Raw genomic sequence first — 27,880 nt, 5'->3', positions numbered from 1 at the left:
GGGCGGAGACGACCCTTCAGGCGGCCATGGCGGCGCAGCCTCCATGGTCCTATAAAAGGACCCTATAGCCTCCCCCCAAAATTTTCTTGGGGAAAATTATGAGGTTATATATAGGAACAGACACTGGTTCAGGAACAGACAGAGGTGCGGCGTCGGCCATCTCGGGGCGAGACTCTGGCGTGGCGGCGGCCATCTCGGGGCGAGACTCTGGCGTGGCGGCGGCCATCTCGGGGCGAGACTCTGGCGTGGCGGCGGCCATCTCGGGGCGAGACTCTGGCGTGGCGGCGGCCATCTCGGGGCGAGACTCTGGCGTGGCGGCGGCCATCTCGGGGCGAGACTCTGGCGTGGCGGCGGCCATCTCGGGGCGAGACTCTGGCGTGGCGGCGGCCATCTCGGGGCGAGACTCTGGCGTGGCGGCGGCCATCTCGGGGCGAGACTCTGGCGTGGCGGCGGCCATCTCGGGGCGAGACTCTGGCGTGGCGGCGGCCATCTCGGGGCGAGACTCTGGCGTGGCGGCGGCCATCTCGGGGCGAGACTCTGGCGTGGCGGCGGCCATCTCGGGGCGAGACTCTGGCGTGGCGGCGGCCATCTCGGGGCGAGACTCTGGCGTGGCGTGAAGCTCAGTCTCTGGCTTGGCAGACGAGGCGTGGTCAGGCACTGTATAAGCCGACCACACACACCAAATGGCAGTGGCCAAAATGGTAAATGTTGACGTTATTGCTGGCTCAGATGTCGCGGCAGCCATTTTGTCCGAAGACATGGTGTGGAGCGACTCAGGCCAGGTGTGGAGAGACTCAGGCACAATAGACGTGACGTGAAGCTCTGGCTCGGCAGACGTGACGTGCAGCTCATGGTTGACGTGAAGTGACTCAGGTATGACGTGAAGCGACTCAGGCTTGGCAGGCATGACGTGAAGCGACTCAGGCTTGGCAGGCATGACGTGAAGCGGCTCAGGCTTGGCAGGCATGACGTGAAGCGGCTCAGGCTTGGCAGGCATGACGTGAAGCGGCTCAGGCTTGGCAGGCATGACGTGAAGCGGCTCAGGCTTGGCAGGCATGACGTGAAGCGGCTCAGGCTTGGCAGGCATGACGTGAAGCGGCTCAGGCTTGGCAGGCATGACGTGAAGCGGCTCAGGCTTGGCAGGCATGACGTGAAGCGGCTCAGGCTTGGCAGGCATGACGTGAAGCGGCTCAGGCTTGGCAGGCATGACGTGAAGCGGCTCAGGCTTGGCAGGCATGACGTGAAGCGGCTCAGGCTTGGGGATTACTGTGGGATTGTGGGGCACCTCATCCACAAAGCCCACAGTAAACGAAGAACCACTCAAAAGAAGGGCATAGTCAATATATTGCTCTAGGGAAAAATGAATTTTCCCCCCTGGCAAAGATGAGCGCAGCGGTTCGTTCAGCCCATAGCGGAAGATGTCCTTAAGAGCCACATCATTAAAACCAACCTTGTAGCATAGTCCACAAAATTCCTCCACATAAATTTCCAGGGGACGATTCCTCTGGCGTAGATTTAGGAGGGAAAGGTCTGCTGGTTCATGGTTGGTGGTCAAGTATTCTGTAATATGGATCCACTGGAGGCAAGTTTTAAGAGAACCCAAGTGCAGCTTTAATTAAACAAAACATAACAATAACCAAAAAACATGGCGTGGCATGAAAATATGACATGGACAAAGACTTACTAACAGTGGTTTACAGGAAACAATACTTGACCAAGACACAGGCAAACATGAGGGCTTAAATACATACAAGACTAACGTCCAGACAAGGGACACCTGTGAACAATGATCAAACAATCAGACAATAAACTCATGACAAGACACATGGCAGGATCACATGACTACAAGGGATCACATGACAGACAAGGAAGCAGACATGACGTGAACAAAACCGTGACAGCAGCTTAATTGTGGTCAAATTAGCAGGCAGCTTCAAAGATTTCAGTTTTGACATCAATCCAGTAGCTAGGCCAAAGTGATAATATTCCCCACCTTCCATTTTCTCAGTTTTTATTTCACCTTGTGTCTTGAGAATTGTCCGAGCATCTCTTGGCAATTCTGGATGAAAGTTGAAACACTCGCAAAATGCTCAAGAGTGCAGTCAATGCTGCTAATGAGACATAAAATCTTAGACTCAAACAAATAAATCTTAGACTCGTCACTAACTCTAATGTTGGAGCTCTAATCAACAGCCTAGCTGATGGACAGTTGTAAACCGAGTCAATGAGAGATGGGACTCACTGAATGCTGACCTCTGCTCAAGTTCCCATATACTTGGTTGCTCCACAACTGAGCTAGATTCTGAAACACCTGACTCCAATGCTACACTTGGGAATTCAACATGTTCCAGTTCTGCAACAGAGTTGCCTTGCATGTTGGAACCAGTATAGGTTTTCTCATACTGCTGCAGGATTTCTGACTCTGTGGCCCTATAAGCATTGATTTCATAAAAAAAAAATGTTTTGCTTACTTGGTGTGCAATAGTGATCTGTAAAAGAACAGAAAAGACAAAAGACAGTGTTAAAAACAGCAAATAAAATTCACAATCACACAGTGTGACTGTACTTTATACATATGTACTCAGGTAACCAATCTGTTATTAAAAATATAAGAACAAAGAAAGTTTCATATAAACAACATAATATCTCTCTCTCTCTATGGCCGTTCATGTCGAGTGCGACGAACTGCTTCCCGTTTTGAGCGTCTCTCTTCCAGAAATGACTTGTAGGCCTCCTGAGAGTCCCTGCGGCCGTTGTTAATTGCTGCGTGCCAGTTGGGTCTGTCATTTGCAAGTGCCTCCCAGTTGTCCAGGTTGATGGAGAAGGCCTGAAGATCCATCTTAATAACGTCTTTAAAACGTAGATGGGGGTGACCATGTTTGCGGGGGGCATTTGCCAACTCGCCATATAGCAAGATTTTTGGGAGGCGAGTGTCATTCATTCGATAAGTATGCCCAGTCCAACGGAGGTGGCGTTCACAAAGGACGGTGTACAGGTCACTGGAACCAGTTCTCTCAAGTATGACAGAGTTTGGCACATGATCCTTCCAGCATACACCCAGTATGGAACGAAGGCAGCGAAAATGGAAGGCGTTGAGGCGATGTTCGTGCCTCCTGTATGTTGTCCATGTCTCACTTGCATATAGTAAGGTGCTAAGTACACATGCATGGTATACACGGACTTTGAGGAGCAATGAGAGGTTTTTGTTGTGCCAGACACGCTTGCTCAATTTTCCAAACATCGATGATGCCTTCCCAATGCGCATGTCAAGTTCTGCGTCAAGGTTATTGTTGTTTGATACTGTGGAACCCAGGTAGGTGAATTTGTCTACCACATATAGACATGTGTTGTTAATGTATACTGTAGGGTTTAGGGTTGCAGGTTGGGCAAGGATAACTGTCTTTTTAAGACTAATTTGCAAACCAAACTCTAGACATACAGCGGCAAATGATGTGCAGAGTAGTTGTAGATCTGCCTCTGAGTGGGCGACAAAGGCAGCATCATCAGCAAAAAGCAGCTCACGTACCAAAGCATGGCGTACTTTAGTCTTCGCCCGCAGTCTGGCCAGATTGAACAGTTTTCCTGAGCTACGGGTGTGTAGAAGGATACCCGAGTCATCAGGAAATGCACGGCGTAGTAGGGCAGAGAAGAAAATTCCGAAGAGGGTAGGGGCAAGGACACATCCCCGCTTTACCCCACACCTTATCTGGAACTCGTCAGAGCGAGTGCCTTCAGACTGTACAGTTGCCTTCATGCCCTCATGAAACTCAGTAATCACCTTCAGTAACTTTGGAGGGCATGCAGCCAAGTCTTTGTAAGATGAGGAAAAGTCCTGATCGACTAACATAGTCAAAGGCCTTGGTCAAGTCTACAAACACCAAAAACAGAGGTTTACGCTGTTCGATACACTTTTCCTGTAGTTGACGGACACAGAACACCATGTCTGCTATGGAGCGGCCAGCACGAAACCCACACTGGCTTTCAGGGAGGATATGGTCAGCAAGGATTTGTAGACGTGGTAGAAAAGTACGAGCAAATATCTTGCCAGCAAGACTGAGCAGAGATATTCCTCTGAAGTTGTTACAGTCTGCACGGTCCCCCTTGTTTTTATAAATGGTGATGATGTTGGCATCTCTAAGGACATCTGGGAGATATCCACTGTTCCAGCACATCACAACCAGATGATGTAGGACAGAGGCAAGAACATCACCGCCTGCCTTATAAGCCTCAGAGGGGAGGCCGTCAGCTCCGGGAGACTTGTTATTTTTCAGTGCTTTAATTGCAGATTTGACTTACTCGATGGTAATGTCTGCATCCAGATCAGACATAAGGGGGGAGAAATAAGGGATCAAGAAAGTCGCAGTTTGATGTGAAACTGTTGAGGTATAGGGATCTCCCAGTCACGTGACCCCTAGCCGCGTGTCAGCCATTTTGACGGAATACATCCGTCAGCTACTCAGTGGCAATGGATCTATTATTAGGGGTGTGAAATATATATTATTATTATACTAATAATATAATTATTAGTATTTTATAATTAGCCTAAATATTGCAATACTTTGCACTACAGTATTGATATAATTGCGTGCCCAAAGTATCTCGATGTTGACCAGAATAAATTCCCCGCCCCACCACTATCTATTATTAGCGCAGCGGCCGTCAGCTAACTCTTCACGTCATGTCATCGCACTTATTAGCATCACAAAAAGATACAAGAGGAAGAAAAAGGAATTATGAGTCATAGATCCATATGAAGCACCACAAGTTATTTTTACAGGCATTAAATGTGTAGAAAAACTTTCTGACATTGAGTTCGGTGACATTTACAGCTTACAGCATTTATTCACTTCCCATCACGCAAACGTTACACCGCTTCATTAAAAGCATAGCAGGCTAGTCCGGCTGGGTCAGCAACTATTTGATTTGGACACCAGCGGGGAAGGATTTTTCAATCATCACTGCAAAGGTTGGTCAATGTATTTTAATCACCAAATTATAGTAACGTTACCTGTAATAATTTTTAAACTGAGTTTAGAGGGAAAAACACAAAACAAAATCACCTGTTTATTGCCACCAACCACTTGTTTCTCCGTTTTATTTCTTTTGGGATACTGTATAAAGATATTCCTTTTGTGTGATCACGTATCTGATCGCATCCAACTGCACAGCATCGCTCGGGCATGATAGGAATATTTTGCGACGAGCTGTAGTATCACCGGCGGTTTAGCATTTTCTATTCCGTCAAGATGGCTGCTCCAAATGGCGTGACGTCACGCGGGACGTCCCTATTAGACATGTTTCTCTAAGTTCTGTGAAAATAAAATACGTAATTACGTGACGTCATACCTTTTCACTCAATGAATGAAGCTTACTTTACTGAAGCTAACGTCTGTCTTTTTTTCTATAGTCTTACGTTATAATCGTAACGTTATGCTGTGATGCCTGAGTGTTTTGTACCAGACTGGACACACATATACGAGCAACGGTGACGTATAGTGCGAGACGAGAGATGTAGTTCATTGAGCGATTTTCACATACAACTAAATGTTACTCTTCTGGTTTATGACAAACTGCGACTTTCTTGATTTTCATAATTATCTTTTAAATTGACAAACATCATATGTGTAATTCAGGGCACAATTCGGATGGAATAAAAAGATAAGTTGTCTCTCGCCATTGACTACCATACATATTTTTTCCCAAATAAGGTCCCATGAGCCGGAAGCGGAGGGGCGGGACTTAGGCTCTCTAATAAAGCTAGTGAATTACGCCCCCTCAACTGGACTCCCATGCCCCCTCAGATCACCATAAATGTTAAAGTGATTTTAATGATATATGCTATTTAAAATCACATTTGCCACCTGTATTTTCTTCCTATAGTGAATAACAAGCTAAAATAGCAATATTTGATACAGTCTTAGGGAAAGTCGAACTTGGATTGGTCGTTTGAATTCAGAGAAAGTCTGAAATATTCGTACGCATTTTTTTCGTATTCTTCTTTCGGTGGCTCTCGTCAAAACACTCAAAATACTTGCTATGGATGCGAAAAACGCAGAAAGTCGAATCCGATCCTAATTTTTATATGACAGACGAAAGTTAAGGAGGCTTTGTGCAAACGTGACTGACAACGTGGGATCATAGATATTTATTTTTTAACGTGCGGAAATTTCACTGTGCAAAGACCTTTACTGCTGAGGTGGTTTCACTCATCGAAAAGAAGATTGCAGCTCTACTGAGGCTAAAGGTACAATTACATATTTTGCTTATGATTTAAAAGGTTTGATAATAGTGGCAGTTGTCCGTGTAATTTTTTTTTCATTGTAGCTTCAGGTTGTTTTAACCGTAATATTCTGTTAAATGGGTTGCAACAAGCTGAGCATGTTTTTTTTTTTTTTTTTTTTTTTTTGCTTGCAGGCCGTCAGGCTCCTTTTCTGAAATAAAACAAATGATGAGTTTAAGGGGCCGTTTAGAAGATGTATCAGTATCATTTTGCCTACAACAAAACGATGTCTATAGTTACGTCATTATTGCGCAACAATTCTATATGATGTGCTGGTCCGGAGAAATGAAAAATGGTTGTTTTTGTTTATCACTTCTGAATGGTTTGTCCAAAAATCTCGTTAGATTCAGGGCGTCATGTCGAGTCGAATGATATACAATTTTCCCAGATCGGCCATTTTGGCTGTCGACCGTTTTGAATTATGTGCTAAAATGCTGCATTTTATGAACGCATGAACGAATTGTTACGAAACTCGGTATGGGTCATCAGTACAATGCCTTGAAGGTACTCAAAATATTACGAGACAGCGCCACCTTTTGGTCAAAAGTTATAATTAAATTTCCAAAAATGCTAATAACATTTGACTAAATTTGCCTATTGTAATGCCACTGATCTTAATAGATTCATTGGGTTATGCTGAAAACATAGATACCCATTTTGCCATAGTCAGCCAAAGTTCCTTTCCGCCATACTTATTTTCTTTTAAAACCTACTATTTTGAACTCGTCCTCTAGACCGAACGTCCGATTTTCACCAAAATCGTATCGTGTAATCTCCAGACCGTGCCGAGTAAAAGTTATGGATTTCGTGTCGATAGACGAAACCGTTTTCGTATACCCCAGCAGCAAAGTTGATGATGCCAAAATGACTATTCAGGCTTTATATCTGCAATGCCTTGACATATTGACACCAAACTTTGTATGTTATTTTCAATTCACTCTGACCACATCACATCAATTTTGTAGCTAAGCCACCTATTGGTCGAAAGTGATAATCCATTAAATCTATTTTTAGCTAATGTATGTGATTTTTCAGCTGTTTCGCCTAAATTAATCTTTAAATGTCTTTAATTGCTTCTTGCTGCAGTTTGTCTGACACTCCCAGCCATGTTGGCATGTCTTGTCGTCTTCTTTGCACTTGGCCCCAGTGATTTCTGCTTGCAGCTATATTTATCTTTATGATTGATTAAGCATTGATATTTGGTTTACCGGGCGATCGCTGAATGTGTTGAAAAGTCATTGATTTATAGTTGACCGGGAAACGACGACGCTGTTGAAAAGTCATCGACATATAGTTGACCGGGAAATATGATTGAAAAGGCATCGATATAGTTGACCGGGAAATATGATTGAAAATCCATCGATTTTTGGTTGACCGGGAGGGTGGTATACCAACGTACTGCACCGGACACCGCTCATTTCTGGACCCTTGGCACAAGTTTCTCAGCAAAAAAATTTGTAAGCATGTTCATTTATTTTACTGTGAATACAGATTTCAAATTCTGAAGAGATTTTTCAACAATTCGAACTGGTTTAATTAGGCAGCCACTTCCACATTTTTTAAACTGTGACCAGTCACATTAATTAAATGCCCCAGTGTTGTGATCTTGGATTTAATAAAAGCACCATTTCATTGTCCACATGTATCTGAAATATCCAGACGAGCACTGTAAATCATGGGTGCTTTCAGTAACCAAAAAAGAGAATCTGTACTCTCAGTCCTTTTCACTTTATAAGGGTTCCAGATTTTAAACAGATTTCCATAAAAAAAAAAAACAGGAAACTTCGATTTGTTGATTCTTTTGGGATCAATCGAAAAATAAATACTCATCTTAACAGAGTTCGTAAACAGATTTAAGAATAGCACAGACTACTGATATCCAAGCCAAGATCTCTGAACTGGTGTGAAAGCGTTGTATGAATTACAGCCAAAAGGCCGCAGTCCTGCTTGTATAAGTCCCTGACCTCCTTTTTCTTTTTTTAAATACAAAATATTGTGTGGTAAACAGTGTAACTTGTCCCAAAAAAAAGAAAACAGACTGAATTTTTCCAAATAAATAAGCCGGTGGATCAATGCAAGTCATTGTGTGCCACAAAGAGGAAGCCACCAAATTGTTAATAACCAAAGTACGTTTTCTGTATGATGAATTTGGTTCAACCCATTTCCATTTTTCAAGTCGGTTCTTAAGCTCAGCAGTTCCCATCCAATTTTTTTGAGCTACAGTCTCATTACCTGAATATACTCCCAAATATTTCAAACCATTTCTTGTCCAACATAAACTATTTGGAAGATTTACTCTTCTTTTCCACTCTCTCGTCAAAACTGCCTCACTTTTATTCCAGTTAATTTTTGCAGAAGAAATTAAACCAAAATCCTTCAATGTCTTTAGTAATAAGTCTACATAATTTTGCTCATTAATCATTATAATAACATCATCTCTCTCATTTGTTTGGTATACTGCAATGTTCAGAGACTTCCGTCGGAGACACCGTCAGTAAATTGTGCATACGATGTGTGACAATAAAGATAATTTAATTGAATTTAATCATCTGTAAACGTTGACATAAAGAACTAAACCTGGTCAAAACTGCCAGGAGCTGGCGGCACATTTTAATGTCAATGTCTGGCTCACTAAACTGGCATATCTTGTGGATATTTTCTCAGAGTTGAACAAACTGAACAGTTCCATGCAGGGCCGTAATACACATGCCATTCAGCTGTATGACAAGATGGAAAGCTTTATCGAGACAACAACCAGATGGAGAAAGCGAATCAGGGAAGGTAACTTTTCTATGCTTTCATCAGTGGAGGAGTTGGCTGATTCTGCAGTGCTTTCGCCTGATTCGAAACGCAGAATTAATGGACACTTGGAGTACTTTTCAAAGGCTGAGTCCTGGAGAAGGGACAAGACATGGGTACAGTTTCTATTCAAAGAAAAGGCATATGACAGCTCAAACTTGACAGCCTCTGGAGGAAGTTGAAGGAAATCCAAGGCACTCTTCTTTAGACATTTATAAAAAGCCTTTATTTGATTGGCTATTTCATAATAGAAAATTTAAAAGACATGGGGGAAAAAACAACCCACGCGTAGCGGCACAAACAGCCTTCTTCAGGGTATGCTTTCCAATCAAACAATTTCCTCTTTTATAGGTGCTAATTAGAAACACCTGAATGACAAGTTATATGCACATACAGAGAAGGTCCACTAGGTGGTTACATTTCAAATTGAAAGCATATCACAAAAAAAGGACTGAAATCTATTTCTTCATTCAACCCAGGGTATACTGTGGCCTGTAACTCATATATATATATATATATATATATATATATATATATATATAGAATGTTTCTCTCTGTAAAAGTATTTTTAATCGGTCACCACCCCGAATACTCTTTTTTAACGTTTACGCACAGCTATCCATGAGTTTCTAGCTGGTCAAAACTGCCGGGAGCTGGCGGCACATTTTAATGACAATGTCTGGCTCACTAAACTGGCATATCTTGTTCACACCTTTGGAACGCATGAACACAAAATGGCCTGTGGTGCGGAAGGATAGAGATCTGAAGTACCTGTCTCTCAGATCGAGTGCTGCAGACCAATCTTGGGGACAGAGCATTTGGAAATGCATCTGTGTTAGAGGATTTCATTTTGTGAAATTAAACTTTTTCATTTTTAAAATTTTCCAACAAAATGTAAAAGTCTCTTTTTAAAAAAGCATAATATAACAGAGCAGTGTTAAAGTGCAAATAGCACTCCTTGTGAGCTTTTCCATTACTGCATCCGAATGCGAGGAATGGACGGGCTCCGTGACCACCCCTCCCCCTCAACACAAGCCAGCGCCAGCAGCAATTGAGCCAGCCTCGACGCTGAACTTCTCCGCATGTTGACTAAGGTTGCTCAAGACCTCAGGTTCAAATAGTCTTCACCCGAGGAACCCACACGAAGCAGGCTGGACGAATGGTTCCTGTAGGGGTGCCAACAGGTCCCCCAGCAAAGACTGCCCCCTTTTTTCCTGAGGTGCATGATGAGCTAAAGAAGTGGTGGAAAGCGCCGAATTGAGCTCGTCTAAAGCCATCTACCACCTCAACTCCTCTCGACGGCGCTGCGGAAAAGGGGAAAAGGCAGTGGCCACGTATCTTTGCCTGCCCACCGCTATGGGATGGAAAGCTAAAGCGACTCACCCATCTAAGCCTTGCCGTACCACTTCAGCTCTTGCCGGCCGAGCTTACGCCTCCGCTGGTCAAGCTGCTTCCGCGCTTCACACCATGTCCGTCCTCCAGCTTTTTCAGCCAAACCTCTCCACTCCATGGACGAGTCTGGACCTGACCCAGAAGCTTTCAGGGACCTGCGCAGTGCTACAGACCTGCCTCTGCGCACCACTAAATCTACCGCCCAGGCGATTGGTGGGAGTATGGTGAACTTGACGGTGCTAGAGCGACATCTCTGGCTGAATCTAACAGAGATGAAGGATGTAGACAGGGGCGCCTTCCTAAACTCCCCTATCGGCCTATTTAGCCCAGTGGTAAAGGGTTTCGCAGAACGTTTCACAGAGGCACAGAAGGCGTCACAAGCGATGTGTCACTTCCTCCCCAAATGCTCCAGTTCTGCTTAGGGCCGCCACAAGGCGGCGCCGCTCCCTCAGCCAACAAAGCCAGCACCGTAGGTCTGACAGCCCCGCCCAGCGGCTGAAGTCTGTGTCAGCCATTGCCAGAGCGACGGGGACCCCGACCCAAGATTGTGTTGGACCCAGGGCTGGACTGGCCATCGGGCATACCGGGCAAATGCCCGGTGGGCCGACGTGCTTTTTGGGCCGATACATATCATTCTTTTTTTTTTTTTTACGGGCCATAAAACTCATACATCGGCGGCCCATTCATTTTGTTTTGTTTAATTGACGGCGCTGGGTTAGTGCCGGTGTAATGCATTGGTCAAAAAACGTAAGCGTTAGTTTTTTTCCCACTGACAGACCGGCCCATGAAACGCGTAGATCAGCGTTTGCTTTCTTGGATCTAAGATCAGATTGATTGTTTTCTTGATTGACACTGGGCTGGCCCAATCACATCTTTAAACACCTCCCCCTTTGAGCGAGCTTGCCGTGTCAGTGTGTATCTGCCAAAATAGTCGGAGAGATGGAGAAGAAACGCACGGAATGTGCAGAGAAATAGCGTGAAAAATAAATACAGGCCCTTCAAGCAGACGCTGTAAAATGTGTCAAAATATATATTTTCTGCAGCAGCAGGACCTTCATCAGCTCCAGTGATGATGAGGATAGTGAGGAGGATCAGGAGAGAGATGAGAAAGTGTAGAGTCCGCGGTAAGCAGAACTACTTTCAAAACACTTAGGCTATGAGTGTAGGAACCCATTACCCAGTTACACATTATTTCCACATCTGCATAGTTGACGATTACAGCAATTTACTAGAAGTTTAATAAGACGCGTTTGTATCCATGTTTTCCGCCAAAATAAAAGCTTGATGCAGTTTCCGCCAAAATAAAAGATCACGTGCTTATCTCTTTCAAGTATAGAAATTAGTACAAAACTACTTATGAAAGTTTCCTTTATTTTTCAGTGCATTTGTTTTACAATTTTTTTATGGCTATTAGGCTACTGTCATGAGATTAATATTATAACTATTATTATGTAGTGTAATGTAGACAGACACTGTTACTAAAAGAGGTTTGATTTTTTTCTTTGTTTAATTTGTACACTTAATATATGGGTTGGAGTTTTTAATTTTGAACTCTCAAACTGCACCAGATAGATGAATTTAACATAAAAATGCACAAAATTTTCTTTCGGGGGGGCATGCTCCCGAACCCCCCTAGAGGGACAGAGGTCCTCACCACAGCTTTACAAAAGATCCAATGCAGCTTATAGCTTGTGTTTTGGATGCATCACTGTGGAGTATAGTTCAATTGTATTAATAAATGACAATTTTGTACTTATTTCATCTGTTAACTCTCTCTTTTTCCTACTCACTCATTACATGGCATTAGTGGTTTTAATGAATAGGTGTTGAACAAAAACATATTGAAGGGCGTGCAAAGATGGGTGGTGTTTACGATTATATGTAGTGGGCCAGTCTGGGCCTAAATGCCCGGGCCGATTTTGTGTCCCAGTCCAGCCCTGGTTGGACCCCGAGCCTCGAAAGCCTTCCTAGCCCGGACGACAGGAAGGAAAAGAGAGTGGTTGAGTCCCTCTGCGGCCAGACCTCCCTCCAGTATGAAATTAGATATTCTTTTTCTTTTATTTGGTAAATTATTTATTTGGCAAACTATTTTGATAGCTAAATATAATAAACAAAACACACATCAACTTTTAGATGAACTGCTCCCAACTGATTGATATTGAATACAACTCATACAGTAGGTGCAATTAAACTTTAAATAAAGTGTTGCTGAATATTTTTTCAATATCATGTTATTGCTTTACTTTATATCAGTTTATAATATCTGAATATTTTATATTGAACTATTCTATTCATAATAAATTAGTTACTTTCTTTTAATTGTGTACGAAATTAATAATACTAATTATGTTTAAATGTGTTCCCCGGTACATTTTTGCCATGTCTACTTATTACACTGCTGTTTTGCTCTTTTTGTGATATCTGGCAACCTGTCACCTGGAGCTTTAATCAAGAGAATTTCAGAAGTGTCAAGTTCATCAAGTTCAGAAGTGTATAGAAGGAGAGCAGCAGTAGCCTATGAAAACTGAACAGCATCTACTGTTAGTGTTGACTAAGTAAACCTTCTAACGGCGTCATAATTTTACCATAGCCCGGTGAACACTGACTCGCGCAGATTCGCCCGGGGGATTGGTTTTTCTCAGTGGATCTGAAAGAGGCTTACTTTCACATTCAGATAGCACCCCATCACAGGCCATTCTTGAAATTCGCCTACGAGGGGCAGGCTTATCATTACACAATCCTACCATTCGGTCTATCTCTAGCACCCTGTACATTTAAGAAATGCAATGTACCCCCCCCTCTTGACACCCAACAAAACAGCAATAGTTCAGGAGGGTGGTGAAGCAGAGGCGGTCTTGTGGGAGGGATGAAGGGCAGCACCGGCAGTCCAGGAAGCCAGGGTGGATCATAATTCAGAAAAAACAGAGATTCTAATTATTGGACAAAAAACTTCCACACGTAATAATCTAGAATACTGTCTAACACTTGATGGCTGCTCTGTTAAGTCTTCGTCGTCGGTTAGGAACCTGGGTGTGCTCTTTGATACCAATCTTTCATTTGAAAGTCATGTGTCTAGTATCTGTAAAACCGCTTTCTTCCATCTTAAAAATATATCTAAATTACGTCAAGTTTATGTTGTCTAATAATCTAGCCCCGTTTATGACCTCAAGGCTAGATTATTGTAATGCTCTACTGGGTGGTTGCCCTGCACGCTTAATAAACAAACTACAGCTGTTCCAAAACGCAGCAGCTCGAGTTCTTACCAGAACCAGGAAGTATGACCATATTAGCCCCGTTCTGTCAACACTGCATTGGCTGCCTATTAAACATCGTATAATTTTTTAAATATTGCTGATCACTTACAAAGCACTAAATGGTTTAGCTCCGCAGTACTTGAGCGAGCTCTTAACGCATTATAGTCCTTCACGTCTACTGCGATCTCAAAATTCCGGCCAGTTAATAATACCTAGAATATCAAAATCGACTGCTGGCGGTAGATCCTTTTCCCATTTAGCACCAAAACTTTGGAACAGTCTTCCTAACATTGTCCGGGAAGCAGACACACTCTGTCAGTTCAAATCTAGACTAAAAACACATCTCTTCGGCCTAGCATACACATAACACATTATAGACTTCTATAATTAGGCTGCATAGTTTCGAACATCCGGGACCGGGAACACTTCCCGTAAATCCTGATGTACTTGGTACATCATAAGAAGGATGGCGTCTACGCTAATATTAGTCTCTCTGTCTATCCCGAGGTTTACCGCTGTCCACCGGAACCAGGCCGTATCCAGATCTGATGAAGGACCAGCGCCAGGACACGACGACGCCGCTGACCTGAAGTATCAACCAGTCTGTCCTCCTCTCCACTCCGACTTCACCCAACCAGATCTGGACAAATACTCTGATTCATTCCGAACTTCTGACCTGTAATGCTCCTGAATCATAATCATACACTGTTCGCTCGTTGGCCAGAGGAGAACTGGCCCCCGACTGAGCCTGGGTTCTCCCAAGGTTTTTTTCTCCATTCTGTCACCTGATGGAGTTTTGGTTCCTTGCCGCTGTTGCCTTACCTTCTGGCTTGCTTAGTTGGGGACATTTAATATTCAACAATATTATAGATCTGCCTTAAAGGTGGACGATGATGAAATTGTTTTTTGTATTATTTTCATGTTATCACTGTGAAGCTGCTTTGATACAATCTGTATTGTAAAAAGCGCTATATAAATAAAGGTGACTTGACTGACTTGACTTGGATCCGACAGCTCAGGGGGCCAGGGCGGACCAGACAATTCAGGTGGCCTCTGACAGTTCAGAGGGCCTGGGCGGATCAGGCAGTGCAGGGGACCATGGCGGTTCAGACAGTTCAGGGGCCCATGGTGGATCGATCTCTGAGGCCTTATTCAGGTACCTATTGCCCCTCCCCAAATTTGTCTTGGGACGAGACTCTAGAACGGGGGCGGTCATCTCGGGACGAGACTCTGGAACAGCGGTGGCCATCTCGGGACGAGACTCTGGAACGGCGGCGGCCATCTTGGGACGAGACTCTGGAACGGCGGCGGCCATCTCGGGACGAGACTCAGGCGTGGCAGCAATCTTGGGCAAAGGTTCGCGGGCTGGAGCCAATGTGTGTGCTGCCTATACACACATCATAGCCGTGGCGACTATGAGGAGCGCTGCATCATCCAGAGCTGTATCAGGGGGGGTGGCCATCTTGCCAGGCTTGACATGAAGAGACTCAGACTTGACAGGCTTGACGTGAACAGTCTCTGGCTGGGTAGGCATGACGTGAATAGTCTCTGGCTCGGCAGGTATGACGTGAAGAAGCTCAGGCTCGGCAGTACTGACATGAGGAAGAAGCTCAGGCTCGGCAGGACTGACATGAGGAAGAAGCTCAGGCTCGGCAGGACTGACGTGAAGAAGCTCAGGCTCGGCAGGACTGACGTGAAGAAGCTCAGGCTCGGCAGGGCTGAATGTGAAGAAGCTCAGGTTGAGAGGATACTGTGGGTTTGCGGGGCTCCTCATCCACAAAGCCCACAGTAAATGATGAGCCGCTCAAAAGAAGGGCAAAGTCCATATACTGCACCAGTGTGCAGTGAGGGGTATTGGCAGGCATGAGGGAATGAATAGGCTCATCCATTCCATGGCGAAACATATCCTTCAAGACAGCATCATTAAAGTCCACCCCATGGCAAAGCTCAAAAAATCCTCCACTGGACGGTTACCTTGGCTGAGGCAGATGAGACGAATTGCTGGGTCCATGTTTGGTCTAGTATTCTGTAATGAATTACCATTGGAGGCAAGCTTGTTGAAAACCCAAATGCAACTTTACTTCAAAAAACATAATCAAACATAAAACAATGGTATGGCAAGGCATGAAAACTCAGAACTCAAACCTAGGAACAAGGACATTGCTTGGCCATTATGTAGCGTGTGAACAACGCGCATACACTTTGATTCTCTATAAACAGACGCAGCAGTTTTCATTTTTGCAAATCATACATTATTACAAGGAAAAATATTAACACACGAGGGAAATCATTGTTGTGTCCGTGAAGATGTGAAAAAAATCTATCTAGATAAAAAAAGAAAATTCTAGATTACACATTTACCCAAATTATACGCCTGTTTAACCGGAGCTAATTTGGGTGGGGTTCTCCTATCATCCCCAATGTCACTTCTCTGTATTTTACGGCCCTGACGAGAACGCCGGTCTCCTCGGCTGTGAATCGCTCCTGGCGTGCGCCTGGCAAATCCGCCGTTATAGCAATCCGCATTGGAACAAGCGCGCCTGCTCTTAAAGGGAATGTGAGAGGACGCTCTGATTGGTTTATTTCATGTTACGCCCAAATCACACCTATGAATAATGAAGCTACTTCAGACCAACCCCTTTTAGATTTGCGCCGGGCGCAAGAGGCATTTATCCCGCCGGGAAAATAGCAACAGCGCCCAAGACCCGCCCACAAAGTTATGCGCTTTGCGTTTGACTCTTGCGTTTCAGATCGTTAAAATAGGGCCCAGAGAAAGAGAGAGAACACGGGCGAGTGAAATATATGAAAGAATAATTTCATTAGTCCAAACTGAAGTAGAAAAATAGAGACAAAGCCCAATTGATTCGTTAATTTTAAACGATCTGTCAAGCCAGCATGTGGTATAAAGTAGCCTAAATATGAAAGTGGTGTTTCAGCATGCATGGGGACACGGGAGGCAGTGATCTTTTTACAAATTAACCTTTAAATGTGACTGGACAGGCACCACCGGCCTGTCATTCTTTAGATGACAAAAAAAAGAGAGATTCACAATAAAACACCAGCAATAGCCTATGCTTAAAAATCCGAAACGCAAGCTAATGGAATTTCTTATCATAACTGGGAACAGTTATTTGATCAAATTTCTTGTAGTCTTGTAGTCTTGCGGCTGGTTGCGTCTCTCTCTCTCTCTCTCTCTCTCTCTCTCTCTCTCTCTCTCTCTCTCTCTCTCTCTCTCTCTCTCTCTCTTTCTTTCTCTCTCTCATACGCACACACACATTCTTTTCTCTCTCTCTCTCTCTCTCTCTCTCTCTCTCTCTCTCTCTCTCTCTCTCTCTCTCTCTCTCTCTCTCTCTCTCTCTCTCATACGCACACACACATTATCCGCGTTCACGGCTCGCGCTGCGCGGATCTCCAGCACTAAACTGGACGGAATATTTCCAAATGACAAATGCCGAGAAGAGCAGAGGCGATTTTAAAAGACAGAGAGGAAAAATGTAAGTCAGTCTTATGTTTGAATGAGAAGCACAATGAACGCTCGCTATTGCATGCTAACGCGATTAAACGTGAAAATATGCAGTATAGACCTGACAGCTGTAAGGTTCATAATAATAGCTTAAACTATTGGTTTTATTTGTAATGCCATTTTTTTCGTTCACAGGCAAGTGAATGAAGAACAACTTGAATAAAACGTATTACAAAGTAATTTAGATCTCACAACATGACTTGTGTAACTAACTAAAAAACACACTAACTTGTAACTTTTCTAACTTGTCACGTTTATTATTGATTAAAAAAAAAAAAAAAGCATCCAAAAGGTTGGCATCCAGGGCTCCGTGTTAACTATCATACACTCCAACATTCAGGAGCACTCAGACATTGTTTGAAATGAATTATTAAAGAAGACTAGAGACTATAATGCACAGTAGTTTGTAGACTAAGAACTGTTTCTTGGTTAAAGCTTTTGTTGGTTTCATAAAACATAAACTAAACTAATTGATGAGCTGCCGCATAAGTAATTTATATGATAACCACCAACATGCTGTTTGGTGTACATCATCAGACAGCTATCGGACCCCCCAATATTGCTGCCATCTTTGCTTATGTGCAGTTGGTTTTAGTAACCAAGCCGGCTAATGGCACCACAAGAATGTGAAGAACCTAGAGAAATATCCTGAACTGTGATGTGAAAGTCAATTTCATTATATGTTGTCAGAATATACATTGGTACATTTGAATGGCCATCAAAGGTGAACTGATTTACTTTAACTTCAACTCATGTTAGAGCTCTCTAGAGTCAGTCATCTACCAGGCTGGCTTGTCTCATAATGGTTACATTCAGAAAGAGCAACAAGAATAACTGCTTAAGAAAATGACAAAGTGGCAACATCAGGCCAATTGTCACCTAAGTCAAGTTCTATCTAATGACACATCTAATAAGAATAACTTTCTATCTAATAAGTTCAGGTCAGCTCTGTCAAAGCTTCTATCCACCTTTCCTGACCCTACTCGAATGTGTTTTTCATTCTCTTCCCTATTTACTTATTTGAGAGTCTGGAGAAATCCTATGAAATTCATTGAAAAGTCATAGAAGAAGTTAAGAATTGATGAAGACAAAAATATCTGTGTACATGACTAGTCATAAAAATCACTTGAATTTCCATACTTCTAAAAGTAGATTTGTGCTGATAAGTGGTGGTTTGGTGCGGCAGCGGGACTGAATGATGAACCAGCATAGCCATAAGTTAGTTAAGAAGTGTGGTGGGCTAACCAATATGCCATGCAGCCGACAAGCATCCAAAACACATACATTAACTAATGTAGTGATGAGGCAGAAGTAGTAATCATATGTCTGTAATTTGCGACTCTCATCGATTTTATGTATATTAATATCACTATTTACATTACTGTTTTACTTTCTTACTCCAATCTAAACATATTTGTTGGCCTTCTATTGGTAGGTCAGGATCACATCAGTTTTCTCCCCCAAAATGTTCTGTATTGAACCTTTTAACCTCATTTTTCGTCCTTCTCTTCTTTCTTCTCTTCTGTAATGGAAGACTCGCTCCTCAGATTCTCTTGTTTCCTCTCTTGTTCTCTCTGTTGAATCATGTAAACATCCTGTGTGGTTTCTCCTCACCCCCTGCATGCTTCCCTCTCATGTCTTGTTTCAACCTTTACTCTGTCCATCTCTGTCCATTCAGCTGCTATTGAGCTTTCATTGATTTTTTTTTCTGGCTCTCTCAGCTATACTTCTCTCCAAATCTCTGTTTTAGTCTTTGTTGTCCTCATCTTTCACTGTCTGTCTGTCTCTCCTTATGTGTCCGGCCCACACTATCACTTGCGAAAATGTCATGACAGAACCCTGTTGTGTATTCATGAGCGGTACAGCTTGGGGTTTGTGACTCTTATCTAACCTCTCCTCCTCCACTTTGCTCATTTTTCTTAAGGTCAACCTTCCCCACTTTAAGAAAGAAAACTTTATGGGACAGCAAGGCTAAAATCAGTTTCCCTTTAAACCTGGGTAAATAACTGTCTTTGTTTTGTTTTTGGCAGGGGAAGAGTTTGGTCAATGAAGCATGAAAGCTAAAGTAATGTCCTGCTTTCTCTCTTTCTCTTTCACAGCCTTCAGTATTTGCCTGGCATTTGAAGCTGCTTTTGTAGAACGTCTTATTTCCCCCTCCCTCCAACAAACAGTCCCTCCTTTAGGAGACTCCCACTCGTTATGTGATACTAAGAGGTACTTAGAGATCGATTTCATTTTTAATCTGCGTAAGTGGACAGTGGCGGGTCCGCTGCCATTTGTCAACTACAAACCCAGTGACTTTTATTCTTTCTGGATTTGTTATTTAAAATTGAGAATTATAAATATACTCCAAAAAAAAAAGTTTTTACCTACAATTTACTTAAAGAAAACAAATTAATCCAAAAAAAATTAATTATCCATTCAGATTGCTTAATCCCTGAGTTGAGAATATAGGAATGATTTTATTTGTGTTAAAGTAGCATTATAGAAACTGGGAACAGGATTTCCTGCTCATGGTTTGCACAGAGCTGAATAGGGAGAGTAAATGTTGAAATAAAGCGTTATTTTTTCTACATTTTTTTTTAGCATGATTAGAAAATGTTTAATGTTCTATTATGTTGGTATTTAAATAGTTTCTGTTATGTTGGGGAGTTTTCCGGTTACCATTGGTGAAGTGTCGAGCATGCGCTTGGGTTGAGGACATGCAAACAAAATCCAAGCTTCTTTGATAATCACGCAACAACTATGGGTGTTTGAATATGAGTGATATATGTCATGTGTGCAAAGAAAATACAGTCATGTAAAAAAGAAAGAACACCCTTTAGAATTTAATGGTTTTACGTATGAGAACATGATATAAGTCATCTGGTCGTTAGCAGGTCTTAAAATTAGGTAAATACAACCTCAGAAGAACAACAACAAATTATATTACACTGCCATTATTTATTTAACAAAACTAAAGCCAAAACAGAAAAGCCATGGGTGACAAACTAAGTACACCCATTGATTCAAATGGGTCACTTTATAGCAGCAATAAGTTGAAGGAATCATTTTCCATATGACAGTATCAGTCTCTCGCATTGTTCTGGAAGAATTTTGTCCCCCCCTCTTTACAACGTTGCTTCAGTTCATTGAAGTTTGCCGGTATTTTTTTATGCACAGCTCTCTTAAGGTACCGTTGCAACATTTTAGTCAGGTTGAGTCTGGACTTTGACTGGGCTAGTGCAACACCTAGATCATTTTGTTTTATGAGCCATTCGGTTGTAGAGTTTTTGGTGTTCTTGTGATCATTGTCCTGTTGCATGACCTAATTTCGACCAAGCTTTAAAGTAGCTGTTACTTTGGTATAGAGTGGAGTTCATGGTTGACTCAGTGACTACAAGGTGCCCAGGTCCTGTGGCTGCAAAACAAGCCAAAAAGCATCAACCCTCCATCAGCGTGATGGACAGTTGGTATGAGGTGTTTGTGTTGATATGCTGTGTTTAGTTTTCACCTAACTTGGCGCTGTGCATTATAGTCAAACATCTCCACTTTGGTCTCGTCTGTCCAAAGGACATTGTTCCAGAGATCTTGAGGTTTGTTCATGCAAACCTAAGCCGTGCTGCCATGCTGACAATTGACATGTTACCTGAGGCCTGTAGAGTCTGAGGTGTAGCTACTGGGTGTTTTGCGATTTCTCTGAGCATTGCACAGTTTGGCCTTGGGGTGGAATTTGCTGGAATGTCCGTCCCCTCCTGGGAAGATTGACAACTGTATTGAATGTTTTCCACGTGTGAATAATCTTTCTCACTGTAGAATTATGGACTTCTTCTCAGATTGATGGCAGCAACAATTACTTTTCTAAAATCATTGCTGATTTCTATCCTTCTATCCACACACCTGAATGCTCCAGACCAGCAAACTGACAAAACTTCTTTTATAGAGGTGATCACAATTGCTTATGATGAATTAATCAAAGACATTTGATTAGCAGTGCCTGACTGCTACTTACTCTCTTAATTCATATGGAAGCAGTAAGGGTGAACTTTCATCTTTTTCACCCATGGCTTTTCCATTTTGGTCTAGTTTTTGTTAAATAAATAATGACACAGTGTAATATGTGTTGTTGTTGTTCATCTGAGGTTATATTAACCTAATTTTAAGACCTGCCAAGGACCGATAATTTTGTATTATGTCCTGATACATAAAACCATAGAATTCAATTTATTTTTCACTTGACTGTATATGTTTAGCTTGCTAGTATATAAACATGTCAAAATAATTTGCTATATGGGCATGTCTCCGTTTAGTTTATGTTTATTTGAATAAACTCAATTAAGTTTAGTTCATCCTACATGAAGTATTTTAGTAGAGAAAACAAGCTTGCATTGCGTTGCACTAAATGTAATTGGGGCGCGGGAGGGGCGGGGTATAATAGCTGTAATACATAAATAGAGAACCTTTTTTTTTGTGATACTGGTGGAAGCTGCAGGCTTTGGATTTATCTTTATCTTTTTTTTCTTTCTTTTTTTTTAAACAATAGTTAAGGTGGACGTTATTGAAGCCAAACAAGGCTTCTGCCTTCTAGAGCATGTTGCCTTGAAGATTTGTAAGAGGATAGCCGCTTCTTATATGGTGCTGATATATTAATGAGCTAAGGTGGAAAGCTATTTTTAGAAGGCTGCACAAAATAAATAAAAAAGTGTGAATTACAAGGCAAGTTGTTGTTCATCGTTACTTGCACTTTAGACAAAATGAGCTGCGTCTTAAGTGAAACTATTATTATGGATTACTGACCACAACGCTGGTGGGATTAAATATCCAAAATGGCAACCACAGTTCGAATAGCAGGCAGTGTTTCTTGCCCGCTCCCTCTTGTACTGTACATTATTTGGGCTGTTGTCTTTTCCATCTGCAATATTTAGGACAACCAGTGTTTGTGGCAAGACTAAAGAAGTTAAATATAAGTATTCAAATTAAGATTTGTTTGGGGAGTTTATGAAACACATATACTGTATAACTTTGGCTCAGGATAAAGAAGCGTATTGCACTTTGCAAGTCTGATATGCAAGTCTCAAATGTCAAACTTAAACTGAAAACAAAAAACACTGAATATTTAAGTGCATCATCGAAGTTGAGATATCCATAAAACTGCCTTTTCAATTGGATTTTACGTAGTAAAAAAAAAAATACTTGCTTTTGCATTTTAAAGGAGTTAATAAATGTAAAATGTGCTTAAAGCTACAGTACAAATACATTGGAAAATACATTTTCTCTATCTGTCAGTCACTTTGCACATTTCACTTTACTAACATGTCTTTGGGTGGCAGGGTTATGGATAAAGGTTGAGGGTAAAACAGCTTCTGTAACAGCATCAAGCAGGGCAAAGCTGGTTTTCTGTAACTGGTTGCATAAACTGCTAAGACTAGTCTTACAAGTTATTCATCACATTTTTTTGCTTTAAGACTGTTCATAAAATGTTCAAGTCAGTTACCTAAAACCGTAGATTAGTTTAAGTAGATACCAAAAAAGTATGTCTGATTGCCTCTTGACTAACTGCTAGTTGGTTATATTAGTAGTTAAGACACATACAGTAATGGCTATTTTTATGCAACTGGCTGTCTAGCTGATCTCCCAGTCTGGCCAAGTTGACAAGTTCTCAAAACCCATCTTAAACCAGCAATAAGTCAAATTTGACCAGACTAGACAATATTTGTAGAGGTACTAGATGCATTGTTTTAGTACTGTTTATTAATAAATATTTCTCAGGTGAACCCCATGAGAACTGAATGAAATGAAACAGATGAATGAAAAAATGTACCAATTCTGAAACCATTAGTGGCAGTCCACTCTCACAGCTAAATGCTGTTTTTTAAAACAACGTGCACTGATTTCCATCAGACTCTGAGACAAGCTAACTAAGTTGTCTTGTCACAATGTCAGAGAAGGGAATGGCAATGATCTGCCTCTCTAAAACTCTTTATTTATCTAGGCATCTCTGTCTAGTTAATTGAAGATAATATATAACAGTTCTTGGTCCTTAACAAAAGAAAACTCATAAATGCATTTACATTTGGTCACTTCATATGCTTTATGTGAGCAAAGGGAAGCCCTGAAATCCATGTGTGAGGGAGGGCACAATCATGAACTAGAGATGTGAGAACTGAAACACTAATTGCACGTTCAACAGAACATTTCTCACAGGACATTAGAATAAAAATGTAAGTGAACACCATTTTGCAGATGTGGCTAAGGGCAGATGGAACCCAAGGAGACAGCAAAGTGTAAATAGGCTCAAAATCTAGAAGGCAAATTTCTTGGTAACTCTGCTTTGCGATTCATATTAGATTTTTAAAAATAAAGAAAAGGGCAGACATTATGTAACTGTTCTACCTATTTGAAATTTCTAGACCTGAAACATCTTGTTCACATGCTTGTCATATTTTGTCAGTCCTGGATTACATTAACGCCTGTGGCAGAACTGTGAATTAGGCCAAAATAGCATAGCAGGGATTTCAGTCAACCAACACTTTTGAGGAAGTGCCTTTTTTTCCCTTTTCAACATGAGTGCATATTCTTTGAAGGTTTTCTTATTGTTTGAGCCTTGCTTAGCGTGTGTAGCAAAAAGATTATAAAGCCGGTGAGTACAAAATAATAGCTAAAAACCCCATTGCTTTGAGCAATAAGCAAACCATTTACCATGAGTAAATTAAGATTTAAAGGTTACGGCATCAATCTGCTTTTTAATCTGTTTATTACATGTGGGTTGTGTGGGTTTGTGATCCATCTTTATGTGTGTCTGTGTATACTACACAGACATTAGAAGGTAGGCTATAATGCGTTAATTACGGGCAAAGTACAAATCCTTAAATCACAAGAGATTGGTGAGGTATTGCTGTAATAGATGACAAGAAAAAGGAAATTAGATTTAATAATAGATTGTACATGCAGTTAAACAATAGCATGGCTGCATTAATGGGTATTTGTGATGTCAAGACCATGGTATTAAATAGTATTAAATAGCACTAGGCAATATAGAAAAAATATAATATCTGCATTATTCATTCTTTTGACAATGTTTGAAATATTTATCAATATTTATGCATTTGCTCTGAAAGGGTTTAGGGATCATTTGTTTCAGTTAGATTAATCATTTTCAACCAAATGTTTTAATCAGTTAACAGAATCTTAACATTCTCATTCTTCAAAATCATCGGACACATGTAGCACAGTGGCATTCAGAGAAAACCCGTTCTGATCTTTGCATATTCCGAAGTCTGAAACATTAAAGAAATATATATTCTCTATTAACTGGTTATGGTATTCTTCAATTTTCTAGGCTTGCAAGCTGTTGGGGATTTTGATGTTGGGTACAGCCTCCTGGATGTTCTCAGCACAGGTGATACTCCAAAGGGATTATGCCCGCCGTCCCACAATGCTGCTACCCTCAGGTTGGCTGCTTCGGCACTCTATGGTCATGTGGTTGCTGTTTCACAGCTTGGTGCTGATGACACTGTGTTTCCACCACGCTGCAACTTCCTGCTCCAAACATTGCTACTGTTCAGACAGCGAGGGCTCATTTGGCGGCAAGACCATGCGCTGCAGCAACCTGCATCTTACTGAGATCCCTCAGGACATTCCCAATGACACAAGACGCCTCTACCTGGACTACAACCTCCTAACCAGCATCCCTGCCAATGCTTTTCATGATCTTCCACTGCTAGCTGAACTAGATCTTTCCCATAATGAACTGGCTTTGCTTGAACCTGGAGCATTTAGAGGCTTGGCAGCCTCTCTGCAGTTTCTGGATCTCTCGTCCAACCAGCTCACGATGTTGGACCCAGATGCATTTGAAGGCGTTACAGCAAGATCTAACCTCACTGGAAACCCCTGGCACTGTGACTGCAGGCTGCAGACAGCCCTTCCACGCCTAGACCTAGAGCCTGTGTCTTTGACTGGCATTATCTGTCAGACATCTGAACCCTTAGACTCTGGAGCCCAAGGTGTGCCTTTCCTGCTGGCCAAAGACCTGGACCTGTGTGTGGTGCTCAAAAAGACCACGGATGTGGCCATGTTGGTGACCATGTTTGGATGGTTCACCATGGTCATCTCCTATCTGGTCTACTATGTGAGACACAATCAGGAGGATGCCAGGCGCCACCTGGAGTATCTCAAGTCTCTGCCCAGCAGGCAGGGCAAGTCTGAGGAGTCTTCCACCATCAGCACTGTGGTATAGTACAAGGCCAAGTGCTCATGATATGTGGAGGAAGCTTCTCAGGCTGCCAAAAGGCAATGGGCACACTGGGCAATGGGCTACCTGTCTCTAAAGTTTAAAATTGATTAAACCATTGGAAAAACAAAGTCCCCTTGAATCATATACCACACCACAAGTAAACATTCAGGATTGATCTGTACCCTCCCTAAGAACCAGAAAGAACTTATGCCGTAGGATGCTTCATGGCCAGTGGAGTGCAATGTCCACAATAGGGAAATGTGAAACATATCATGCTGAGACTGAAACCATCCACAGACATGCAGATGGACATAGATGGCTAAGAAGGGAAATCACAGAGGCCATCTAATCCAATTCAGATGAATAATTGATTCAGAAATGGCCGAACTTGAGGCTCATCTTGACTAAGAGGTTTTTCTACTCTGCACGCTTTTAAAGGAGGTTTTATTTATTTTTTTCAGTGGCTTTTTTTTCAGTCAGATCTCCATTTGACAGGCAACGCACGGAGCACTCATCCCACTGGGTATTTACAAAAAGTACTGTTGTTGTCCCTGCAGGCAACATCAAAATTTTACAGAGCAACACATTCTTGCATGCATCAATGATTTTTCAGGTGTCTCAGTAAACATAGTATACAAACTGTGCAAAAGTAAAAAGCACTGTCGATTACTTAGATACTCAGTGGTTAGGTTTTTAGGGAAGCACAGAAGAGCCATTTTCTTCATGGATCCTGCAGCGTTAATGACGTTGTGACTTAAAATAAATAAACAGGTTGGCTTGTTATTTTCATGATCAGTCACTGTAAGATTAATCACTGTTAAAGTAATTTCAAGGGAAAACACCAAGCATTTTTTATTTTAAAAAATATTTAAAATGTTTCAAAACATCTATGCTTAAAGATAATGAGACAATGTTGACGACCACATGGTGTGTTTGCACTGTTGGAGTGGATCCTTTGTATGTCACATCCAATACTGTGTGATTGTTCAGTTTCTTATGTGGAGTGCCAGCAAGAATAATTCAGAAAGTCTGCCAAGATAAACCATTAGTTAAAATCAGCCTGAATGTTCTGCCTGCATGATTTAATGTCTTCAAAGCTTTACAAGTCATACGCATAAATTAAGAAAATAGCATTTTCTTAATCCTTTACAAAAGGCAGTGAGGGGTATGTCGTGAAATTACTCAGAAAAGTCCAAAACCTAATGAGCTGCCTACCAAGACATGTTAAGGTGTCAATGTAATCATGACAAGAAAGCTGTAATATGCTGGCATTTGGCTATGTAGACAGATAACAGGGCAGCTCACTAATGGTAACACTTTACAATTATAAGGTTTCATTTGTTAACATTAGCTAACTGCTTAGCATACTATATACAACCTTATTGTAAAGTGTTAGTGAAATAAATGATTTGCTGGTCACTGGTCATGCATATGTTGGATCTTTTGTTTCAGTGCAAGCAACAGAAAAGGATGACTTATGTGGCAAAATGAATAAGAAAAGGTATTTGATTTTTCCTGTTTGCTTGAAAGTGTTATCTGTAGTGCCAACATGGCATTGTTTTTTGGTCTCAGTGATTTCAGGGTGTATTCAATCCATTGATCTTAACAAGAAATGTCATGCTGAAAATGAAGGTAAACTCTTTTTTTCTCTGAAGTAAACCTTATTTTCATTTGTAAAACTACTTTATTTTTTACTTTAAATATGGATTGTGCACTTTCAGCTTTACCAAATAAACAAAAATAAATGCAAAGAAATATTAACACAATAAATTAGACATGCAAAAAAACAATGTCACTATGTAAATTTTTTAAATCCTGCATTGGATCAATCAAATCCTAGAAGCTTAGTCGATTGACGAGTTGTGTCAGAACACATTGCAGGCTATCTTTAAAAGCATACTGTACATTCACATACGAAAGTTGCCCCAGTACAAAATGACATGACAAATAAAAAATAAAATCAACAGATTAGTTATGATGGTTGTCTCGTAATGTCTACACTACAGCATAACTAACATTTGTAAAATTGCAATACATTCAAGGAAAATTACACGTTAAGTTCAATCGACAAAATTGTATTTTGACTTTTTCCTTTTTCTAAAAACAAAAAAGCAAAAATTTGGATTACAGTGGAAAACTTATATAGGAATGAATAGAGCCATTCCGTAAATGTTAAAAAAACTTACTGTTTCAATTGTAGTACTAAAAACAGAATTTTAGTGTTACTAACCATTTCTGTGTGATTTACATCCAATTTTATAACTTTGTTGCATGCCTTAACAACTCCTAAAACCCTAAAACATCAGTAAATTTACAGTGGTAACAGAATTATTGTAAGAGCTTTAATACAACTTTAGTCTTGACATGTCTGCTTTTAAATTCTCTAACAGTTAGTCCCATTCTGTGGCATTGAAAGTGCA

General features: G+C 41.5%; 1 protein-coding gene across 2 annotated transcripts; it reads left to right on the top strand.

Moving 5' to 3' along the window:
• Nucleotides 1-5,780: 5,780 nt before the first annotated feature.
• On the top strand, nucleotides 5,781-27,880 carry lrrc3ca (leucine rich repeat containing 3Ca). 2 transcript variants are annotated; one of them, XM_079595821.1, is made up of 2 exons: nucleotides 5,781-6,244; nucleotides 24,567-26,884. In XM_079595821.1, exon 2 carries the CDS (start codon nucleotides 24,591-24,593, stop codon nucleotides 25,461-25,463), a length of 873 nt encoding a protein of 290 aa, XP_079451947.1. In that variant the 5' UTR covers nucleotides 5,781-6,244; nucleotides 24,567-24,590; the 3' UTR covers nucleotides 25,464-26,884. The 2 variants fall into 2 exon arrangements, with proteins under 2 accessions (XP_079451947.1, XP_079451946.1); XM_079595820.1 differs by lacking the exon at nucleotides 5,781-6,244 and adding an exon at nucleotides 17,094-17,219 and having other exon boundaries at nucleotides 24,567-27,880.

This window comes from Phoxinus phoxinus, assembly GCF_949152265.1.
Source record: "Phoxinus phoxinus genome assembly, chromosome: 21".
NCBI classification, from domain to species: domain Eukaryota; kingdom Metazoa; phylum Chordata; class Actinopteri; order Cypriniformes; family Leuciscidae; genus Phoxinus; species Phoxinus phoxinus.
The sequence above is the reverse complement of the archived record's forward strand: the minus strand, read 5'-3'. Positions and strand labels throughout refer to the sequence as shown.

What these genes read in the sequence shown, in the direction of transcription:
- lrrc3ca (XM_079595820.1), top strand. Translation starts at nt 24,591, where the DNA reads ATGTTGGGTACAGCCTCCTGGATGTTCTCAGCACAGGTGATACTCCAA.